Source organism: Suncus etruscus, chromosome 18 (assembly GCF_024139225.1).
Source record: "Suncus etruscus isolate mSunEtr1 chromosome 18, mSunEtr1.pri.cur, whole genome shotgun sequence".
Classification (NCBI taxonomy): domain Eukaryota; kingdom Metazoa; phylum Chordata; class Mammalia; order Eulipotyphla; family Soricidae; genus Suncus; species Suncus etruscus.
In genome coordinates, this window is record NC_064865.1 from 56,900,085 (window position 1) to 56,917,892 (window position 17,808).

Below are 17,808 nucleotides of genomic sequence, written 5' to 3' on the forward strand. Positions count from 1 at the left end.
CCTTGGAAATGTCTAAACCCACCAGGATGGGGGTCTTTGGGAGAAGTCTGGCCCATCAGGATCTCAAAGCTATTTTATAGCCTTGAGCCAGCAAACAATGACAGAACTAAAAGCAACATCAATCTTTACCTGACTATTTCCTATATTTCACAAGCACATACGGCTATCTCTTATCTTTTTGGGTCAGTCTGTAGCTCACTGGCATCAGTGAATTGTTTTACTGCTGGGTTAGAAATCTGAAGCTAATAGCACAGCTAAATCTAACAAAACTATGAGATTACTTATACAAGTTTTCTTATTTTCCTTCAATATATACATACATATGTATTTGTATAAAAGAATCCAAAAGCCAGAGACAAGGACAACAGGCAAGGCAATCGAGTTGCATGCTAGGTTTGATCCCTGGAACCCCATATCCCCTTCACACCCGCACCAGCACCATCAGGAGTGATCCCTGAGTAGAGCCAGAAGTAAGCTTTAGACATCGCCAGGTATGGTCCAAAACCAAAAAATTTATAAATGACAATGACAACAATCCACTTTCTTTTAACATACAAACTTTATCAAAAAAAACCCCCTAGATCTTCAGAATAATTAAATTCAATGAAAAAGAGTGATGTAATTTTCAAATATGTTGTTTGAGAGACCACTTTATCCTTTCTTTGTTCCCATAGTCACAGGAACTCTTCAAGTGAATCAGGCTCAGGGCAGGCAACGGTGGCAGCCCACTTGCTCTCTTGTGCCTTAAGGTTCGATCGCTGGCACTGAAATAAGAGAGAAAATGAGAATAGAAAAGGGAAATAAGGGGACGAAGAGATAGCATGGAGGTCAAGTGTTTGCCTTGCATGCAGTAGTCGGTGGTTTGAATCCCGGCATCCCACATGCCCCCCTCCCGACCCCCAAGCCTGTCAAGAGCGATATTTGAGCATAGAGCCAGGAGGAATCACTGAGTGCTGCCGGGTGTGACCCCAAAAACAAAACAAAACAAAAAATGGGAAATAAGCTTCTGGATTATTATGGAGATGATTTCAGCCTTGACTCAATCCCAGAGATCCCCAGACCACATTGTGAAAAATTTCAGTCCTCGAGACAAAACAAAAAGAACATGGCAAACATCTCCTGTATTATGTCAGTAATTGTGTTCACTTAACAGTGATGGAAAGTAATGAGCAAGAACATTTGAGAATGCAAAAAAAAAAGGGGAGGGGCGAAGCAATAGCTCATCGGTAGGATGTTTGCCTTGCATGAGGCTGACCCAGGACAGATCTGGATTCGATCCTCAGTGTCCCATATGGTCCCCCAAGCCGGGAGCAATTTCTGAGTGCATAGCCAGGAGTAACACCTGAGCGTCACCAGGTGTGGCCCAAAAGCCAAAAATTAAATAAAGTAAAATAAAAAGATTATTTGAGAATGCCCTGGGACTTCAACTTAGGCTCCCAATAGTGGGCAGTCATTAAAATGAAACTGGAGTTTTGTGTGTATATTAGAGTGAGGACCACAAGGTCAAACCAGGTGGTGTTGTGGTGCTTACCCCCTTCCTCTTTCCTGCCCCACTGCTGTTTTTAAGGGATTGGGAGCACTGTGATGTGAGCCTTTGAATACATCATCAGTTGTGTCCTCTGGAAAGGCCTGACAGGCCTGGAAGCTTCCAGGTTATTCCCACTGACCCTTGTATAGAACCCCTATCACCACGTTAGGCCAGTCACACTGGGTCAGTGACCTCAGGGAGTGAGAAAGGATGGCAGCTGAGTTCCCTGAATTCCCTGAGTCCATGCAAAGGAGCCATTGGAGTTGTCCTCAACAAGTTTGAGGACTTTGATGAACTGGAAGTGTGTGTGTAGGGGTGGGGTACAGGAGATGAGGCCCAGAGAATAAAAATTCAAGGACAAGATCAAGGCAGTTTCACAGATGGGAGGTGATCTGATTCGAAGCTTCCCTAGGAGTCCATCTGAAGGGCTTCGGGAGGACTGAGGCGGGGTGCCTAGGCTGCAGAGATGCTCTATCTGGTCCCTTTGACCCTGGAATCCTGTCCCGTGCCTGGACCTTCTCTTCCAGCCGCCCTATTCCACACAGCTCTGCCATATAAATATTAGGTTAGTGCCCAAGAGATAGCACAGCAGGAAGGGCACTTGCCTTGCATTCAGCCAACCTGGGTTTGAGCCCCAGTATCCCATATGGTCCCCTGAGCCTGCCACAAGTGATTCCTGAGTGCAGAGCCAGGAATAACTCCTGAGCACTGATTCCTGAGCACCGGCCCCCCCCTCAGAAAAGAGGAATAGAACAGGCAGTAAAATCTAAAGTTGGGGGACAGAAGAGATGGGTCCTTTCTCATTCCCACAAGTTCAGGCTTCAGGCCAAGCAGGAAAGGCCAGAAAGTCCAGGTGGGGGGGAGGGTTGCTGAAAGTAGCGGAGGTGATTTTGAAGTATCTGCAGAGGGGGACACTACTGGCTAGACTTCCCCCATGAGATGAGTCAAGAGCTCAGGCCTGGGGCCAGTGAGGTGGCGCTAGAGGTAAGGTGTCTGCCTTGCAAGCGCTAGCCAAGGAAGGACCGCGGTGGTTCGATCCCCTCCCCTCCCCCCCCCCCCCCCCCCCCCCCCCCCCCCGCCCCCCCCACCCCCCCCCCCCCCCCCCCCCCCCCCCCCCCCCCCCCCCCCCCCCCCCCCCCCCCCCGCGTCCCATATCGTACCCCCAAGCCAGGGGCAATTTCTGAGCGCTTAGCCAGGAGTAATCCCCAAGCATCAAAGGGGTGTGGCCCCAAAACAAAAACAAACAAACAAAAAAAAAGCTCAGTCCCTTTCTTATTTACTATTTTTGCAAGGGGTGGGGGGGAAGACGGGTACACCACACCTGGTAATGCTCAAGGCTTACTCCTGGGCATCATATGGGGCACTGGACACTGAATAGGCCAGCAAACTCCCTGCCTGCTATACTTACTGTTCCAGTGAAGTGAATTTTTTTTATTGAATCACTGTAAGATACACAGTTACAAAATTGTTCATGATTGAGTTTTTATCCACTGAAAAAAAATTTGGGGGGGGGTTTGGGTCACACCTGGCCACGCTCAAGGTTCTACACTCAGAAATCGCCCCTGGCAGGCTCAGGGTACCATATGAATTTGAACCACTGTCTTTATGCATACAAGACAAAGGTCCTACCACTGTGCTATCTCTCTGGCCCGTCAACTAAATTTTTAAGGACTAGGGTCGGTGGGCATTGACTACAGACCTGGAAGTGGCCAGTTCATTGTATCTGAATATCTTGCCCTGTTTTTATCTACTCAAACTAAACGGATGCAAATCCAGGGCTTCTACCTAAATTTGTCCCTTTGTCCCCTGCAGAAAGAGTTTGAGTAATAGGAGCAGGATTCTGCGATGGCCTCCATTTTGTAATGAGATAGCACAGAAGGAAAGGCACTAGCCAAGCCTTCCGGTATGTCATCAAAACAGACTTGAATCCTCTGATCTCCTGAGCACCGCTAGGGGTCACTCCAAAATACAGAACAAGGAATAACCCTTGAGGATTAGACCCCCACCCTCCCAATAAAAATACTCCCTATCTCTTCCCAGCTTTACCATATCCACTTGATGCTTAACTCAGGTGACTTACGGGAAAGAGGACTTGGGAGTGAATCCGGAAGAATAGGGAGGGACCAACTGGTTTCCCTAGCAGGACTGCCTTATTCTTTGGTTACTATTATCCTTGGAAATTCTGCATTCTTAGCACCTTCCAAGCTCTGCCAGGTTTTGTGGTCCACTGTGCAGTCTCTGTGATAAAAGCAATAATAAATCAGCTTATACTAGCAATGCAGGCCTTTTGGGAGCAATCTGGATGGTTTGGGGGGCTGTTTCATGAGTGGGGGAAGGTGACTGCCTAACATTTCAGGATACAGCAAGGAAATAAACTCAAATGGTCTCTCAGAAATAGTGCAAAGCATCCCCAAGTAAATCTTCAGTGGTTTCTCTGGTTCTAGAACCTGACTTGGTTTATGAATAAACAAGATATTTGTGTGCATGTGAAGAAATTCCTAACTGAATCAATCTCCGTAGTCTTGGCTGCACTTCGAGTGATTTTAAATGTACACACAGTGATTGTTTTTAAGGTCATGCCTAGAATGGCTAGGTTAGTTAGTCGATCACTAGTCTGAATGTTTGGAGGCTGAGATTAACTTAAATCAGAGTAACCAAATGCAAAAGCCGTGTGGCAGTTCCAGTTCTCGAGTAAAAAAGACTCCTCCCTGAAAGTTTTTTATTTTCATTCATTCTTTCTGTTGTTTTTTTTGTTTGGTTGGTTTTGGGGCTGTACCCAATGGTATTCTAGACTTACTTCCAACACTGAGCTCAGATATCCCACTGGCAGGGAATATACTGGGGACTAAATAAGAAAGTGGGTGTGCCATGTGCAAGGCAAATGTTCTATCTGTTAATAGTATTTGGCTCTGGCCTGTGCCTAAAGGGTTTTGTACTGGGACACTGACTTTTCTCTTGCTTTCCTGTTTGCCAATTCACCCTGTAGATCATGGGGCTTGTCCACTTCTAAACTCATGACCTATTGCATCCAAGAAAAAAGTCAGCAAGCAGATCAAATTGTGTGCTAGCAGAAAAGGGCCTTGTTTACATGTTGAAATCATTGCTGATTATTCAAATAAAATAGTTCTTAAGAGTGAAGATGCTGTAGTAATTGTTTTTACACAATGTAGTAATTCATTTGATATTTTTTTAATACAATGTCTGCATGTGGCAGGGATGGAACTAGTGATTATGTCGTGACATGTGAGACACTGGGTCGTATTCTTGAACCAAAATTTTGCATGCACTTAAATAGTAATGCCTAACTAAGAATTGATTTTTTGTTTTGTTTTGTTTTGTTTTTGGGCCACACCCGACGATGCTCAGGGGTTACTCCGGGCTGTCTGCTCAGAAATAGCTCCTGGCAGACACGGGGGACCATATGGGACACCGGGATTTGAACCAACCATCTTTGGTCCTGGATCGGCTGCTGTGCTATCTCTCCGGGCCCTAAGAATTGATTTTTAACCAAGAAAGCGACGAATAAAATATGAAATAGAACCACAGCTTTCCACCAATTCGCCTCTGTAAACCCAGAAATGCAGTCTATTGAATAAGGTACTATTGAATAGCTTCCAGTGGACTGTTAGTCTTTTCTAATTCTTTTAAGAAAGGTAACCAGGGCCCAGAGAGATAGCACAGTGGCGTTTGCCTTGCAAGCAGCCGATCCAGGACCAAAGGTGGTTGGTTCAAATCCCGGTGTCCCATATAGTCCCCCGTGCCTGCTAGGAGCTATTTCTAAACAGATAGCCAGGAGTAACCCCTGAGCAATGCCGGGTATGGCCCAAAAACCAAAAAAGAAAAAAAAAAAAAAAAAAAAAAGGTAACCAGCTCTTCTAAGTCCCTGCCCCACCCCAATTGGTCTTTTCAGCATAGAATTTGATATATAGATAGCTAGGTACAACTGATGTTTAAAGTACACAACAAATCCATCACTCCCTTCATAAAATTTGTGATCTCTGACCTTTTTTGGCCTTGCCTGTCACTGAGAAAGCCCCTATAGATTTGTGGTGTTTTGGTGAAGCAATATCCTAATACAGTATAAAAACAACATACACGCCAGTAAATATATTTAAGAAAAAGGTCAGCGGGACTGAGGATAGTTAGTATAGGAGGTAATGTGTTTGCCTTGCAGCTGGCTGACCCAGGTTCAATCCTTGGCATCCCATATGGTCCCCAGAGCCAGCCAGGAGTGATTCCTGGGCACAGAGCCAGAAATAAGCCCTGAGCAACCTCAGGTGGAGTCTAAAAACAGAAACAAAAAAGTCATTTGATTACTCTAAAGGTGTGTAAAATTGTAAACCTTTAGTGACTACTGTCTCTGAAATTCCAAGTCGTTTGTATTCCAGCAACTTTTCTGTTATGATCTAGTTTTATGAAGCAAATGTTCTTGATCTGTTGGTGTTTTGCTCAAAAAATTTTAAAAGGGAAAAAAAGAAAGAAAGAAAATAAAAAGCAGTCTATTCCAAAATGTTCTCAAATAAATATCTGATGTAAAAATGTTCCAGTTCCATAAGTGACATATCATCAAATAACTTCAGTTAGTCTCAAATGGTCAATGTCCAAGCAAGTCACAGTTCTAAATAAGACATTTCTAAGGGCATCAAAAACTCCCCCCCCCATATTTGTGGTGGAAATAGGGGTTCAGCAGGGAACAGTGCTAGTGCTATTTTACTTTCTACTGTTGGATTACTTTTTTTTTTTTTTTTTTTTACTGTTGTTACTTTTTAATTTTTGTCTTTCATTCAACAGAAGATAGTTAATTGCAAGGGAAATGGAGAGAAAGCAAACTTCAGATAAAGGGGGAAAGTGGGCATGGGGGGAGGGAGACAGAGACAGGAGAGTAAAGAGCCAGAGACAGACAGAATGAGCCAAGTTCCTCCCACAGTTCGGGCTCCATTTCTTTCTTTCTTCTTTTTTTTTGGTTATAAAAGTTGATCTTTATAGATTATTTCAACTCAAATAGACGAATGGAGATAAAAATGGAGGAGAACAATAGTGTAAGATTTAGATAAAAAGTACACTAGAGGGACCAGAAAAATAGTACTTCAGATTGGGCATTTGCCTTGCACACAGATGACTTAAGTTTAATCCTCAAGATCCCATATGGTCCCCCAAGCCCTCCAAGAGTAATTCGTGCTCCATTTCAAACCGCGCGCGCAGGGTCTGGATTGGCCACGAGCAGAGCCCGCTCAGCAGCCGCGGTCGCTCCTGATACGTCCTTAGGCTCCTTGGAACTGGATTCAAACTTCATATTTTGTCTGCTTTCGCCTAAGTATATAGCAAACCCAATCTCAGGAAGATCCGAATGCCAGAGCGCCAGTAAGTGGAAAGTTACCAAGTCAGCTATATTTGTAATCGTGAATCCAGGGGCTCATGGAATTATGGATAAATGGCACAGGCAAACAAAGTGGAGTCTTTATACCGTTAACGCCTTCTGCTAGTAAGTTTTAGACCTTAAAACAATCAAGATATATATCTTATGTATATATCTTGTATAAGACATATCTTATATATCCTACATATACACACACACACATATATATATATATATAGGCCTGATCTTTGATGATAGGAGATGGAAAAGACCCAAACGCTGAAAATGGCCCTTAATCTAGAGAAAGTAGCTGTAAAAATAAAATGAAAATAAAGAAAAAGATTTTGTTTTTTCAGAACCAGCAGCACTTACCCGGTGGGAAAGCTGAGTCAAAAAAACCCCAAAATGAACCTGAGTCTAGAAGCAACTTCCATTACAGTGCTTTTAAGAAAGGAGAAAGTGGAGAAATTCACAGACCTGATTGATAGAGAGGCTTGTACGTCACACGATTTGGCCCAATCAAATGAAGCATGTCAGCACCGTGCTGCGATTGGCTGCAGCGCCGAGACCTATTAGCCAATAGCAGGACGACCTTTTCGAGCCCACAGTAGACTATAAGAGCTGTAGCCCCAGCACATTCGGCATGATTTCTCCGGCTGCTGCTACTCTAATTTAATCATGTCTGGACGCGGCAAGCAGGGAGGCAAGGCCCGCGCCAAGGCCAAGACCCGCTCTTCCCGCGCCGGGCTGCAGTTCCCCGTGGGCCGCGTGCACCGGCTGCTACGCAAGGGCAACTACTCGGAGCGCGTCGGCGCCGGCGCCCCGGTCTACCTGGCGGCCGTGCTCGAGTACCTGACGGCCGAGATCCTGGAGCTGGCGGGCAACGCGGCGCGCGACAACAAGAAGACGCGCATCATCCCGCGCCACCTGCAGCTGGCCATCCGCAACGACGAGGAGCTCAACAAGCTGCTGGGCCGCGTGACCATCGCGCAGGGCGGCGTGCTGCCCAACATCCAGGCCGTGCTGCTGCCCAAGAAGACCGAGAGCCACCACAAGGCCAAGGGCAAATAAGCCGGCCTAGGGGCGCTCTGCTTCCAAGGCTCCAAACCCAAAGGCTCTTTTCAGAGCCACCTATTTTGTCATGAAAGAGTTGTACATTTGCCTTAGTGCCGGGATATTGCTAACAGAATCATTAATGGACAATGGTCTGTAAGTGAGGGAAGCCTAAGTCCTTCCAATGACGGCTGGGTAAAAATTAAGACAGGTAAGTTTTTGGGTTTTTAAAGAGTATGCTAAATTGAAATGCCGTAGCCAATGCCGTAATCAATAAGTTAAAGTCTAATTCTTGTTAACCTTGTTTCCCTGTCTTGGCCAATTCTATTAGCAAATCTCTAGAGGGAATTTCAGTTACTCACTCTTGAGACGTGTTTCTAGTAATAGGAATGCTAACAGCTGAAAAAAGGACCAAGGGAGACTTAAATCTGGAGCTTCCAGACTCTCATCTTATGCAAGTTATTGAAAGGAGGTGCAGTAACTTTGTTTCTGAATGCAGGAGCCGCCAACCACGAGGATTCTGAAGTTCCCAAATAGCTTTCAGTATAGTTTATTTAATATTTTTAAATAGAGATTATAGCTAAAAAGCTGGTGTATCCAAAGAACGTTTGATAAAGAGCCAAACAAGCTTAGATGATCCGGTCTGAATAGGTACATTTGCTAAGTGTAATAAGATTTTTAATTCAATGACTTTTTACCCCAAAAGTCAGAATTAGGACCATTTCTAAAATGTATTGACAGTATGTTATTAGTATTGGTATCAGTTATATTAAAAGTATTATTAATGATTAAAATTTATTTTTCTTGAAAAATTGCTCAAGGTGCTGAAGCAGTAATACAGTGGGCCAAGTGCTGGACTTGGACAATAAATCCAAGTTAGAGCCAGGTATCACAGGTGCTCTTCATGCCACGAGTAAGTGCTAAGCACAGCTGAAAATGGTTTAACAAGAGCAAAACAAACAAAATAATCAATCCACAATAGGCAAGTTGTAGGCCCCACGTTTTGCTTTCCTTAGGAATTTCCTTATAGTGAAAACAGTATAAAGAGGGTAAACTTTTGTCAAATGTAGATTTACTGCTAAAAATAAAAATCCTAGTATTTATGTTAAAATTGTACTTAAAAATAATCAAGAGCACCTGGAAAACAAAAATCTTTGTGAAAACGAAATGAATATTATCAAAGCACAAAGTTCTAAAAGCGCATAGGCAAGATAGGTTATCTGGTGGAATAAAGGGTTGATTTAAAATCATGTTTTTTTCAACGTCAACTTTTCACAATCCAGCACACAATCCACTAGCAATTAATTTGGATAACACTGGTCTATGCCCACTACACTTTTTTTAATTTTATATAATGACGATTTAAAATATTTTCTAATTATAATAGGAACTGTTAAGTGATTACAAAACCGTCATTCATACCTTCTACAAATCTAACAGTGCATCAAAACACCAAGTTTGCTCACATCTTTTTTGCAGTGGGAAAACACTTATTTCTCCCCTTGGATTTTATACATCAGTGTTTATTCTTAATGCAAAGAAAGGGACAAAGAAAGGGTCTTTGTAAAAAAAAAACCATGCTCAGATTCAGAATTATAAGGTAGAAAATTTATTGCAGAGTAGAGAAAATGTACTGTCTATCTGGGGAGAAATTTAGTGTAGGACTAAGTTAAGCAGAGCTCAATTGGGGGAAGAAAAGTGTATTGTTACAGGAAAGACTGGAGTTGCATTCATTATCAATTGATAAGAGTGCTAAGAAGAATAGAAGGATTCTAAGGGAGTAGTGGTCTGACTGCTCTGAGTCTTGATTTTGGTCTTTTGCCTTAGGCATGGATCATTATCTTGGTCTCTGAGTAAATATAACCTCAGGGCAGGATTTTAAGGGAATTAACGAAATGTTTTAAAATGTAGGATGGCAGTAGCCAAAAATATGGGATTGCTCACAAGCTGCAGGCAAGGTGAAACTGAAGCTTCCTCTTCCACTTCCAAAGCAATTGTTTTAGTTTTAAAACAAACGCGATAACAAAATAGTCATGCAATTAAGAGAAACATATATTTGTTTTGTGACAATAAGCACAAATTGACAAAAAATACACAAAGAACAACTACATGTTGTTCAATGATCAACTATGCAATAGGTGAAAAAAAAAACCCAATTACAAGCCAGGCTTCCCCTCCTCCACGCGCGGAGATTTCCCGCCTCCCAGCTCCTGTTCTCAATTCGGTCCGCCCAACGCCCTATAAAAGGCCCGCAGAGCCCGCCCAGCCCGCAGTTGCCAGCGAACTCTCCCACTAGCAATATGTCCGGACGGGGCAAAGGCGGCAAGGGCCTGGGCAAGGGCGGCGCCAAGCGGCACCGCAAGGTGCTGCGCGACAACATCCAGGGCATCACCAAGCCCGCCATCCGCCGCCTGGCCCGCCGCGGCGGCGTCAAGCGCATCTCGGGGCTCATCTACGAGGAGCTTCCTGGAGAACGTCATCCGCGACGCCGTCACCTACACGGAGCACGCCAAGCGCAAGACCGTCACCGCCATGGACGTGGTCTACGCGCTCAAGCGACAGGGACGCACCCTCTACGGATTCGGCGGCTAAGTCTGGTCGCTCTAAAGCCAATAAAACAAAGGCCCTTTTCAGGGCCCCCACTGTCTCTTTGGAAGGCTGTGTCGCTATTTCTATACATGCTTAGCTCTCTTGTCTTATTTGGTTGACATTACCTACGTGCAAATCCAGTAATTGGACTGTTTGTAGGAATCAACATAAGCAGATAACATGTCCGGGAAGCTTTGCCTATTTCCACTTGGACTTTTTTATCTTTCTGTGTGTATACCCTTAAAGCTGGAGCCAAAAATGTTTCTTAAATCTGTTTCTGGTTATAGAAGGATAGTTTGCATTTTGTGGTTTTGCCTTTGGCTGAAGCACTCAAACTCCCTTACAGGAATTTACAGCCCTGCTTAATACACTAACGTTTTTAGGCTTGAAAAGTCTGGTTTAGAAATGCATGCAGTCTCCAATAGTCCTGGTTTTTGGGTCACACCTGGCAGCCCTCCGGGGGGCCATGTGGGATGCTGAGGTTCAAACTGTCCTGCCTGCTAAACAAACGCCCCACCTCCATGCTATCTCTCCAGCCCCTAGAGTTAATCACTAAGGCTGGATGGGTTTCTCTAGCAACTAAGGAATGGTGTAGGAATCTTGTCTCAGGCACCATTCTTTATCTTTGTCCTCAACAAGGAATTCATGTGATTTTAGAATTTAGATCAGGTTCTCACCCTGGGTGGTGAGGCCATGAATTAGGTCAACCTAACTGTATTTAATGCTGCCCACAACTACACTACCACAAAGAATCAACAAATTCAAGAGGGAGGACAGGAATCGGCTCTAAGTATATAAAATAAGGCAAAATACATAAGGCCAACATACAGTTCTTGAAGGAACTCATACTAACGAGTAAGTCCTCCCACCCACTGTCAGGAACTTTTATTTATATATATATATATATATATATATATATATATATATATATATATATATTTTTTTTTTTTTTTTTTTTAAATATGGAACGCTTCACGAATTTGCGTGTCATCCTTGCGCAGGGGCCATGCTAATCTTCTCTGTATCGTTCCAATTTTAGTATTTGTGCTGCCGAAGCGAGCACTTTTATTTATATTTTTTTAGGCCATATATGATGTAGCTCTGATCTCTCCCCCACTGTGGGTTTAAATGAAGTCAGCCTAGGTAGGACATTATTGGAGAGAGGAGTTAGAGGTGGAGCAAATACACACTGGTTCAAATAGCCCTGAATAAAATACAAAGAATTCAATGACAGACCTTTGGGTGAAAATCTCTTCAGACAGAAATAAAGTTAATTAGGGCCTGGAGAGATAGCACAGCGGCGTTTGCCTTGCAAGCAGCCGATCCAGGACCAAAGGTGGTTGGTTCAAATCCCGGTGTCCCATATGGTCCCCCGTGCCTGCCAGGAGCTATTTCTGAGCAGACAGCCAGGAGTAACCCCTGAGCAACGCTGGGTGTGGCCCAAAAACCACACACACACACACACACACACACACACACACACAAAGTTAATTAGTCTATAAATTAGTCTGTAACTGGATTTTAATTTCTTCCATAATTGAGAGCTAAGATCTATCTAAAGCTGACAGAACAGGGACATCCTACATTCATAAGCATAAAATCCCAGGCATGTTAATTTGCAGTCTGGGACATCGCAAGGCCATGGCCACATTTTGTAGTACATTGCCAGGTGGCCAAGGTTACAAAGCCAGGCTAGGACCACCTAAGGGCATCCAAATGCATCCTGAGCCAGTCTTGCCATCCAGACTGGACTCTTTTGGCAGTTATTGCTATCAGTGACTAGTTAGCCTGCTTGAAATGTGGGCAGGGATCTATTTTCCTCAGTAGGAGTGAGCCAAGAACCCAAACTGAATCCTCTGACTAGAGTTAGGGAGATAGCCCAGGGGGTCTGGAAACAAAAGTGACTCAGAAAATAATCCATACCAACTAGGGAAATGAAACAGGTCCAGGAACTTCCACCAAGAACGAGCAGCAAGCAGTAGAAATTAGGGACCCAATCTTTATTGGGAACAGTAGGACTACCCAATGGGTAGGGAACAGGTTGGGGTAGAACCTATCCAGGTTTCTTCCAACCTAGGTGGGTCAAACACAAAGAAGTCAACTCCCTCTTGTTTTCACTAAAATGCAGAAATGAGAGGAAACCAGAAAAAACCATGTTCTAATATACTCTGTAAAAGGTGGGGAATCCTATTTGGAGGCTAAACTGGTGGCTGTATTTTGCATAGGCACAGTAAAATCTGGGGAAAATAAACAAGAAAAAACTTTTAGCCTAAGAGCAGGGTGTCCTTACCAGGAAGCATCTGGTCAGATGACAAATTACAGGCTTTAGACAGTCTAAATTTGCCCAACCCCAGAGGCTTTCTTCCAGGTCCCAGGAAAAGTTTTCCTTGTAGCAGTTGTTGGATGTTGCAGGCAAGTGCTGTAACTAGAAAGCCCATTTTTTCACAGGTCCTAAGTCCTTGTCAGGGCTTCTCGAAGCATGTCCTGTTTTTATTTTGCTGTTCGGGTGATATGGCATGGCATGGAAACAAGTCCCAGTTGCAGTGCGTTGTTGACATGGGAGCCCACCCTGGTAAAAGCCAGTGCCAGGGTAGCATGGAAGTCTGCCTGGGGTTAGAAGTCGTTGCCTGCTGTGCTGCAGAAGACTGTACCAGTTCTGATGATGGGACCCACAGTTTTGGGGTGTACGGCCGATCTCAGAGCAACCAAAGCCTAAGTCAAGTCAACATGACAAATGTTCAGGGTGAAATGCCCCCTGCAACATAGAAATTTTGGAGCTCCTACCCCTAGTAGATAGGAACTTTTTCTGACCTAAGATTCCCCCATTTTATTGAACCTATGCAAAAAGGAAAAGGATGATGCTACAAGGTACTATTGGGGAACTAGGGGGCTATGAGTTAGTATCATGTTCAATACTTTTCAATAGGCCAAGTAACAATACTGCTCCCAGGAAATACATAGAGAAATACACATATCCCTTATTATTTTCTTTTTTTTTTTTTTTGTTTGTTTGTTTGTTTGGTTTTTGGGCCACACCTGGCGGTGCTCAGGGGTTACTCCTGGCTGTCTGCTCAGAAATAGCTCCTGGCAGGCACGGGGGACCATATGGAACACCGGGATTTGAACCAACCACCTTTGGTCCTGGATCGGCTGCTTGCAAGGCAAACGCCGCTGTGCTATCTCTCCGGGCCCCCCTTATTATTTTCTACTAAACAAGTCAGAAAGGGCAAAATTGCGACCCAATAAAGAAATACACCCAAAAGAAATATACAAATTCCCCTTATGTCTTTTGAATAAGTCCAAGGGGCCAGAATCCAGATTACAGCTTCAAGCAGTGAGATGATCTGTCTGTAGGTGGCAGTCAGGGCTTTCTGTAGGTAGGTGGCTGGCTGAAGTCAGGGCTCAAGATGTCCTTGAGCCAAGGAGTGAATCTGGTCCTGGGCAGCAGTCCATGGTGATGAGGTAAAAGTGGGGGTGGGACAGTGCTCCAGGTCATAAGGAGTGTAGAGCTGTAGGGGGTGAAGGAGTTTAATAGGGAGAGCAATGCAATAATTCTGGGATAAGTGAACATAGGGAGGCAATAGAAAAAGGTGACAGGGAGGAGGGGGGCACAGAACGACACAAGACTGACATAAAGGTGGCCATCAAACACACACACACACACACACACACACACACACACACACACACACACACACATTGTAGATTGATCAAAAAGTTACAGCTGTACAACTGACCCAACTAGGAATGAGTCAACATGCTTCAAAAATATAAAGCTGGGGGCTATGGAGACAGCACAGGCAGCTGACCCAGCACAGACCCTGGCTTGATTCCCAGCATCCCATATGATCCTCGAAGCCTGCCAGGAGCAATTTCTGAGTGCAGAGCCAGGAGTAACCCTTGAGTGATGGAAAAAAAAAAAAGCCGGCATTTAAGATGGAGAGATTTTCTCTTTCTTTTTCTTTCTTTTTTTTTTTTTTTGGTTTTTGGGCCACACCCGGTTATGCTCAGGGGTTACTCCTGGCTATGCGCTCAGAAGTCACTCCTGGCTTGGGGGGCCATATGGGACGCCGGGGGATCGAACCTCGGTTCGTCCTAGGCTAGCGTAGGCAAGGCAGGCACCTTACCTCTAGCGCCACCGCCCGGCCCCGAGAGATTTTCTTATTCCTAGAAATCACTGTTGGTTAAGGTAGCTTGGCTGTAAAAGCATCAGAGGTTAGATAACACATAAAACAGTCTTAAAACAATTTGCTTTTCCAAATTCTGTTTTCAGCACAACACTAAAGCTTTTTTCCCCCCAGAATTTGTTAATTAAGTTTATATAGAGCAATGTAACAAGAGTCTAGGTCATTCAGGTTAGGATCTTTTCCTGTAGCAATCTGTGAACAAAAGCATCAGAAAATGATAACACACATATTTAAAATTGAACATAGGCTGCCAAAACATTCTTATAATGAGCACTGAAATAAAAGCCTATAGCATCCAGGTGCGTTCTCCAAGGATACCTGTGGACAAGCACATCAAAACATTCAATTTGTAAATGATTTGGTTAAGACATGGTTAGAGCATCTGCCCTGAACTCTTCTCCAGTCTCTGGAGACAGGATTACCAAGTGAAACCATCTCTTGCCCAGTGGTATCCTTTACCACATCTTGGACAAGGGCTGGGAGTTTTTGGAGACAAGATTACCAACTGAATAGCAATCTCTTGCCCAATGGTTTTCTTTACCGCATCTCAGACAAGGCCCAGGGGGTTTCCTTAAATGGGGGTTAAAGTGGGAGGCTCGGGTTCTTCCAGGATTGCCTGATTCAACCCAGTTCTCCCAAGCTTGTCTCTGCAGAGTGGATTCAACATACTGACAAGCCAGGAGATACCCCTGTACATCCCCCGTGTCGCTCAGAGGGCTCCAGGTGGCCTTGCAGACTTCATTGGCATTCTCAAAAGCTAATGTTTTGATCAAGAGCTGATGCATTTCCTCCGGTCTAACCAGTCTCTGGATAGCGGCAGTGAGTTTATCCAGGAAGTTTGCAAATAGCTCTGACAGACCCTGGAAGATCTTGCATTCCCTATCTGGTTTGACCTTTTCCTAAGCACTCAGGGCTATTTCACGGACCAGCAGTAACTCATCCCAAGTGAAAGTCTCCTGAATCTGGCTGATTGAGGGCTCAGAGAGGTCTGAGTAAGACCATTGACCCAAAAGTTCAGAACTCAACTGAACCCCTGAAATCATCCTGCCAGAAAAACGTGCAATGGAAAGCTTGGTTTCGATTTCATCTCTGAACCGCGTGTGCCACTGCAAGTATTCGAAGGGGCTTAGGCAGGTCTTAGCAATCGTATGGAAGTTATCAGGGGTCAAATGTCCACCATCGCTCCAGATGGCAAGTAATTCAATGCAGTGCGGTGAAGTCAGCCCATCCTGGGAACAGGCGTCCATGAATATACTGAGCGATTCAAAAAAAGTTTCTGAAGTTCTGGGCCACAGAGGAAGGGGGTTTATTAACATCCTGATGGGCGAGGACAGAGGAGCCACATCTCAAGTACTCCAGGCTGGGCTGCAGCAGGGGATGGTTGGAAGTAAGTCCTCCAGAGCAGCTTTTTGATTTGGACTTCTGAGAGGCAATAGCCAGCTTATCTTTAGTATTCATTTCATCTGTCATATTGTTTTAGCATTCCTTATACCCAATATAATAATCCCTTTAGCATTCCTTCCATCTAATATACTGATCTCAGCAGAGGATGATTCTTTTGTTTTAAAGTCAGTAGCGGGTGGCAAATTTTTTACCTTGGGACTTCTACTGGGAGGCCATGCCACCCGTGGTAGGGTGCCTTGACTTTCCGATGTGAAAAGCATGTTGGAAATCATGACCTGTAGATCTTGAGATACATGGTGTATAAAAAAGGACAAGAGCAACATCAGACCGCCCAGTATACGAATCATTACTCCTCCAAAGGATACGGTAAAGGATGAGAAAAAGATGATAAGGAATATTAAGAAGTGCCCGTAGACCTGGACCCGAAGCCAGGTCAGGAGCATAGACTTGATCCAAAAGCAAATCAACACCCTTATCCAAGGAAGAAACATCGGCCTAATTCTCCACACCAAAGTCCTTTTCCAAGAGAGAAACATCAGCCTAATTCTCCACATCCAAGCCCTTATCCAAAAAGAAAACATCTGCCTAATTCTCCGCTTGGTCTGCTCAGAAACCATCTCACCCACTATAGCTGATGTCCCAGTTCTGAGCTCAAGATAAATCCTCTGGAAACAAAGGCCACGTAAGAAATAACTCACACCAAGTTGGGGAGAAGAAACAGACCCTGGAACCTCCACCAGGAGCCAGCAGCAAACTACTGGAATCTGAGAGGCCTCTTTATTGGGAAGAGGACCCCCCCCCTTGGGTGGGTGGGGAACAAGGTGGGGTCAAGGAGGACCCAAACAAAGGTTCTTTCTGCCCAGGTGGGACAAATACAGGCAAAAATGAAACCATCCTGACTAGGGTCAGAACCGGATACTCAAATTCTTTGCCCAGTCTTTGGTGCCACTTGGGCTCCCTCGGGGTATAGGTAGTACTTGGGGCCCCTCAGCACAGGTCTGTGTTGGCCAAGCATGGCCTCCCCGGGCCCCCTAAGCATTGAATGGGTTCACACTGCCCCCAATCCAAATATAAACTAATTCAATTATGCTTCCATGAGACTTGAGAGGTTTTGACACGCCAAAGCTCAAATGACGTGTACATGCCAGAAATTATGTGTGCATTATATGCCTATATAAATATTTGGGGAGAAGTAGTTTGTAAAAGTATCACACCAAATTTAATGTGCAGTTTAAGTTAACTTTAAGTTGTACAACGTGTGTGTGTGTGTGTGTGTGTGTGTGTGTGTGTCCACACCTAGCATCGCCCAGGGGTTATTCCTGGCTCTGGGAAGCAGATGAGTGGCCCCGTGTCGGCCACATGCAAGGCAAACGATGACTCTGGCCCCCAAGTTAAGATTTCTTTCAACTCCCTGTTAAAACGCAGCTTTCTGTGGACGGGAATTATTTCTCCCTCAATATCAGATATACTTTGCAGATCCTATTGGGAGGGAGAAAGAGCAAAGAAGTGCTTCGCAGGAACTTGAGCGACCCAGGTTTGACTCCCCCCTAGCAGGCACCAACTAGAGTCAAAAGCAAATCAAGAACAAAAGAACATTTCAGGCAGCATCTCCAGGAGGATAAGGTCATCAGTTCTGATTGGCTCGAGGATCAGGGCCCGTATTGGCCAAGATGTCGTTGTTGCTGGGAGCC

General features: G+C 44.6%; 1 protein-coding gene, 1 non-coding gene and 1 pseudogene across 2 annotated transcripts; 2 read left to right on the forward strand and 1 right to left on the reverse strand.

Moving 5' to 3' along the window:
* Positions 1 to 7,562: 7,562 nt before the first annotated feature.
* Positions 7,563 to 7,955, forward strand: LOC125996126 (histone H2A type 1-B). The gene has a single exon (XM_049765078.1). The coding sequence runs from the start codon at positions 7,563 to 7,565 to the stop codon at positions 7,953 to 7,955; it is 393 nt and encodes a 130-aa protein (XP_049621035.1).
* A 2,282-nt stretch (positions 7,956 to 10,237) lies between these two features.
* LOC125996148 (histone H4-like) overlaps positions 10,238 to 17,808 on the forward strand; it is a 267,502-nt pseudogene continuing 259,931 nt past the window's right edge.
* On the reverse strand, positions 11,483 to 11,589 carry LOC125996652 (U6 spliceosomal RNA). Its single transcript, XR_007491333.1, has one exon. It is a non-coding gene; the product is annotated as a U6 spliceosomal RNA (small nuclear RNA).